At 48.0% G+C, this 6,148-nt stretch overlaps 1 protein-coding gene and 1 long non-coding RNA gene across 2 annotated transcripts in view; one reads left to right on the forward strand and one right to left on the reverse strand.

Moving 5' to 3' along the window:
• KCNK5 (potassium two pore domain channel subfamily K member 5) overlaps positions 1–1,303 on the reverse strand; it is a 39,493-nt gene extending 38,190 nt beyond the window's left edge. The window contains exon 1 of the mRNA XM_083828798.1: positions 841–1,303. Coding sequence (XP_083684924.1) covers positions 841–1,026 — 186 coding nt within the window. The 5' untranslated portion in view covers positions 1,027–1,303. The remainder of the gene's footprint in view (positions 1–840) is intronic.
• LOC310896482 lies at positions 862–1,964 on the forward strand. The gene is made up of 2 exons (XR_014581534.1): positions 862–1,000; positions 1,728–1,964. It is a non-coding gene; the product is annotated as an uncharacterized lncRNA (long non-coding RNA).
• The last annotated feature ends 4,184 nt before the right edge of the window (positions 1,965–6,148 follow it).

Below are 6,148 nucleotides of genomic sequence, written 5' to 3' on the forward strand. Positions count from 1 at the left end.
GCGAATTTAAAAATAAAGTTTTTTTAAAAATCCGAAACACAATGAACATGAGGTCTAGTCAATATAAACATCTCTGAAATAAAGTCCCAAAGGACTTATTTCCACTGCTGGAGCCCCGCGTATCTAAGCAGCCTATTTTCCACGGTTCACCGTTGCTGGCCACCATCTTTTAATGGACACCACGTCCATTAAAGGACACTAACCAAGTTTATACTACTCTGCGATTTTATACATACTATTCATTAATAATTAGATTTGAAGAGGCGTTCTGCCAGATAAGAGGGAGAGGACGATTAATCCGCTCCGCATGCTTAGAAAGAGGTCTTTGGGCTGAAGTGGAAGAGGGCTGCAAGCATCCCTGGGTGCGAGGCGCTCATCCCTGGGCGGCCTGAACTTTCCTTCAGCTGCCCCGACTGACCCCTCGGACCTGCACTCAGCGCCCTGACAACTCACAACGAGGGCATTCAGTACGGGGGAGAAAACATGGGAAATAAATAAATAAAGTCCAGCCCAAACAGAAGACGCTCAAGACGCTCGGCTTCACCTTCCCCTCCTCACACACGAGGGAGGGAGCCCCTCCGGGTGGGCCAAGAGCCGCAGCGAGCACCTCGGTGCCGGGCTGGCAGCGAACCGGGGGCTCCCTCCTCGCCCCGATCGCGGGCCCCCGGGGCTCGGAGCTTTCCTCGAGGAGGCTCCGGGCTCGGCGGGGACGGGACCGCCGCTGGCTCTCCCCGGGGAGCCCGGCACTGCCCCTGCCCTGCTCCCGGCCCCGCTCCCGGTCCCGGTCCCGCCCCGGGGCGCCCGGCGGCACCTGCTCCCGCCCGGCCGCCAGCCCGGTACCTGCAGAATCTTGTCCAGCCCCTCCTGGCCCAGGCAGGGGAACTGCTTGAGCAGCTCCGTCTTCTGTCGCTTGTAGTCGTCGGTGGCCGAGCGCCAGTGCGGCTCCTCCAGCACCTCGAAGATCGCCGCCCCGATGGACAGGTAGAAGATGATGGCCGAGGTCAGCAAGGGGCCCCTGTCCACCATGGTGCCGCCAGCGGGGAGGCGAGGAGAGGAGAGAGGAGAGGAAGAAAAGGGCCGGGGAGGGCGGGCGGGCGGAGCGCGGCGGGCGGGCCGGGGAGGCTGCCCCGCGTTGCGGCCGTGGGTGCCCGCGGCCGCCCCTGACACCTCTGCCTTGCCCCGCCGTGCGCCGCGCCGCCTCTCCCGGCCGCTGCCGCTTTCCCTTAGAGCCTTCCACACTCCCCTCCCACTCTCCTCCTCCCTCACTTCTCCTCCTCCGCTCCGCTCCTCTCCTCTCCCCCCGGCTTGCCTCCTTCCCCCGTGGTTTTTTTTTTTTCGTTTTTTTTTTTTTTCTTTCTTTTTTCCCTCCCCTCCCTCCTCAGCAGCGATTTGAATTTGGTGCCCTCCCGCTTCCTCCCCCTCCGCCCAGCCCCAGCGTGCGCATGCGGGGCTGCGGGCGGGGGAGAGGCCGGCGGGGCGCCCCGAGGTGCGGCCTCCGGATGGCCCCGGCTCTGATCTCGGTCCTAACCCCTATCCCCCATCCCCATCCCAGTCCCGGTCCCGGTCCCGGCCCTCACCCGCCCGTGAGGGGCCGCGCCGGGCAGAGGAGGGTGCGCGACCTCCCCGCCGCCGTTGGGAGCGAGTGTGGGGGCCGCTGAGGTGAGCCCGGCCTCGCTTCCCTCAGTGACTTTTTGTTACCGTCGCTGTTACTTGACTCATCCTGCCAGGTTCCCCGGAGGTTTTCGTTTTCGACGCTGGAAGGTTGTGAAATAAGGCGTTCGGCAAAGCGCTGGAGGAGAGGTGGCAGCAGCTCTGAGGAGGACAGAAGAGGGGGCGGCGGGCAGGCTTTGCCCTTGCCCCGGGATGTTGTCCGTGGGTGTTATGGACCCTTCACCACAAGAACAGCATCTCCCTTCCATCATGCATTTTGTAAACTCAATAAAACACACGTTTCTGTATGCACCCATGCGTGTGGGCCTGTGAGTTTCCATGAGATGTTCAAGCTCTCTGGGTGAAGTTCACCAGCTTGCCGTGATCATGGAGCCCTTCCCAGGAGCCTTTCATGGCCACGCTCCTCCACAGTCGTACATCAGGGCTGCTGGAAGTGGAGTTGAATGGTCAGAGAAAGATCAAGTCAGTGACAAGATAGAGCTGTGTGTTACATGACGTGGCAAAGGGCTCCTGGTGTGCATGCAGTTCGTGTTAGGAATGCTGTTATTGTGGCATAACTTAATTCCCCGACTCCCCTAGCCCTCTTCCCCCTGGACAGCAAGAAAATGGTCAAAAATGCAGAGGTGTCCAAAGGATTTTTAGGTGCTTAGGTATGTCAGCTGGAGTCCACACACCAAAGGGCTGAGGTTAGCCTGCTGAAATTCTCATGTGGCCCTAACTGAAATGGGGGGAGGGAAAATGGAGAAAACTGGAAAGAGGAAGGAAACAAGGAGAAAATACACAACAAAGTATGAGAAAGGAAAAAGGAGAACATGTGGAAGGCAAAGGAACTGCCTCGGTTAGGAGGTAGCCAGAGACACCTATCTGTAAAACTTTGACTCATGCCAAATGGATGCTCTTGTGAGACTGCCCACAGAAATTTACATGGCCCTTAAGCAGTCCTTCCTACTAGCTTGTACAGTGCTTGATGAAAATACATCTGCCAGAGGTTCCTGGCAGCTTAAAAAGCAGGACTGGAGAAACCACAAAATCCACAAGCATGTTACGTGATCAGCATCGCTCTTTTTTTGCATGGGATTCCCCAGTTATGTAAAGGCAACATTAAGAAGACAAAAGGATTGCCAAACTGTAGTAGTAAAAAAAAAAAAAAAAAAGTAATTATGTGCTAAAAGAGATCAAGTAGAAGGTGGCATAATACACATTTTAAAAATAATGAATGGAATAGGGAAATTACAATAACTTATTTTAAAGCAAAAGTGGGGGGTGTTTCATGAAGTTGTAAGGCAGAACTCTTAATTAAATGGAAAAGAAGGATTTCATGATGCATGATTTTTGCAGGAAAATTATTCCCAGGTGCTATCATTTGGCCCAAGAGCTTTGCAAAACTTGAAAAGCCATTGGCCATATAAATGAATAATGTGAGCATCCATCATTGCCTTACTTAAGGATTTAAGATTAAAGTTAAAAAGGGTAAGGTATGTAAAAACTCAAAGCAAGTGACTGAAAGCATTAAGCAAGATGTTTCCCATAGGGTGAACTATGATATAATTCTACTTCTGGTGTTCTCGCACCTTCTTCTGAATCACCTGCAAGTGGTTAGGATATTCCAACAGCAGGAACAGTAGTCTGACACGTTATAGCAGTGTTTCACTTGTGTGTTCCTGACCCTGAACATCTGTGCTTCATAACTGGAAGGTATTTGATTAAATTTTGAAAATGTACTCTTCTCCATCTGTCTCCGAGTCTCTAAAGGCCCATTTATACCATTGAAACTCTATCTTAAAGGGATGAGGAACGACACAAATGACCCTGAACCTACTGCAATTATATAAGCATGGATGAGAGCGCTTTCAGGCATTTTATAGGAAGTTTGTTTGCAATTTTGATTCAACATTTCTGCTTTCCACTCTAAACTCTCAATCACTGATTGCTTAATTAGTGCTCTCAGTTACTGAGTCAGTCAGTGTTTAAAAACAAACAAACCTGTAGATCACACACCATTTTTCCCTGTGTTGAAATGCTATTGCACTTGTTAGACTGTCTCCTTGTGTTTCTCCAAGTTCCAAAGAGATGATCCTGGTAAGGATAATACTGTTTAGAAGAATAGTTTATTCCCCAATGAACAGTAGCCAACTACTCCTGCAGTTAGTAGTCATTCTCTCAGTATCAACAAACTTCTTGCAATGAGGTGTTTTACTTCTTTTCTGCAGAGCAAATTACAAGGCATTTTTTCATGCTGCTGTCCAAGCAAGTGCGGCAAGAAAGAATGTTTCTGTAGCTGGCCTCTCTTTGCACCTCCTGATTTAAAATGCCTCTCCTGACCTCATAAAAGATCCCATATCCTTTTATTCATGGCCCTTTTATACTCTCTGTTTCCCTTGGATTAAACAGTACCCCTATTGTTAACCCACAGCACCTGCCACATAGGCCCCACAGCTTTTCATGCTAGCTAAATTAATGAAAAGTCTAGGGTTATTCACTCAAAGGCTTTTAAATCTCATTAAAAACCGGGGGAGAAACAGCAGATAGCACTCTGGTGAGCAATACTACAAGTATCAATCATTTGTAGTATTTGCATAGGTCATTATTCAGGCTGTCCAGTCCAAAAGGAAATCTCTTTCATCCAAGCTGTATGTCTAAGACACATTTGCTGTACAGATGTTTCCTAGAACAGCCCGAAATGAATGAATAAATGTCAAAAAATGTTTTAGATGGAGCAAATAGAAGACATTATTTGGGCAAAGGGAACCTGTCATGTAGTGTCAAAAACTGTGTATTGAACTGAGTACAAACAAGGAAAAACGATTAGGTCTCTTCAAGCCTGTGCTATTTTTCACTTGGAAGTCTATTTTTGGCTCGTCGATGCCCCTGTTCTAAATGATAGCTGTCAACTCTGCATCTTTCGGTTTTCTTCATCCATCACAATTTGGGCACCTCCAACATCGCTTTCAAGTGTTACACATCTAGCCATAGTTTTAAGTAAGCTGAGGGGTGTACTATTGTGACTAGCAGTTCTGTTTCTTTAGTACAGTTGGGTGTGTACAGAAAGGGTAAGGCTGGTGTGCAGATGATACAGAATTTTACGAGACATTTGTAGAAAGTTCAAAATTTTTTCCATGCGTTCATTCACACCTATTGGACTAAATATTTATACATAGCACATTTTGTGCCCATGTGTACCATGAACATACAGTAACATATTCTAAGTACAAAAAAGAATAAAAACCTTACCAAAACAATGCACATACCACTGCAACAGACTTCTTCACCCATGGGCAGATAATGAGTGAACAAACACCACATGACAGATGTTAGTCATACTGCTTAATGAATAACTGGTGATGAGTACAATACCTGTGTGGAATGGCTGTAATGTGTTCAAGGAAAAATACACATTTGGACAGTCTCTTTTGCACTGGGATACCCACAGTGTTCGAGAGAAATGTCTTCATCAGGAAGTCCAGATATTTCAACATTTTTTCGGTGTGTACTTCCTTGACTGCCTTGCTCCTCAGCCATCCACAGCTGTCTTGGGATCTTCACAACTGGATGATGAAACCTCATTTCCTTCAAAATATTTTACAAAGAAAGACTCTGGCCTTGTATTTCGACTTTCCTGTGGCCTGAATCTTGCAGCTGAATGCTGGTAGTACCAAATGCTTCTGATAGTCCTTGACTCGGACATTCATGCCAGTGATGTGGAAAGTTCAGAGTACAGCTTTATAAAAAAAAAGAGCTTGGATAGTTTCAGTTCTGGACAGGGTTTCACCATCACGATACCTGGAGCACGTTAGTATTCTAGATGGTGTGCTCAAGACTGGCTGAGCACCATGGCAACAGATTAATGCAATATTCTGTGATTTTGTTATGTAAAACATCACTGCCGGGTCTTATTTTGGAGTGATTAAGAAGGAGTTAAATTCTATTTGTGTACAGTAATATGGATGTAACATTCCTCTGAGTCTTGCTTCCCAAACCAGTTTAAATTTGCTTGCATCTTGTGTCACAGCACGAAAAGGCTTCTCCTGTGTTATGGTGAATGTACTGGGCAGACCACAGGGCAGAATTCAAGGAGCCGTGGCCTCCCCCGTCCCCCACTGGGGTTGCTCAGTGGCATGTCTGTAAGCCAGCTTGTGCAATGGAGGCCCTTGTGTGGGACCGGGCAGTTCCCACATCCACGCTGGGCTCCATTCTGTGGCCGGCATGTAACCCTCACGTTTTGTTAGTCAACGTTACCACCTGCTACAAGGAGCTGTTCCCACCTACTTCTTCCCTTTATAGAAACAGAAGTTGCCACATTAATTTTAGCAGAGGAAAGGCAGAGAGGTTGATGGCTTTTCTTATCCATCTTGAGCGAATACAATCTTGTAGATAACAAGCGAGGACAGTTATACACCTCAAAAACATTGAAAAGGAGCACATTTTTATCATATATTCTATTTGTTCAAATCCTGCAGCACCAGCTTGTTAGGTTAGC

This window comes from Anser anser, assembly GCF_964211835.1.
Source record: "Anser anser genome assembly, chromosome: 3".
Taxonomy (NCBI): Eukaryota; Metazoa; Chordata; class Aves; order Anseriformes; family Anatidae; genus Anser; species Anser anser.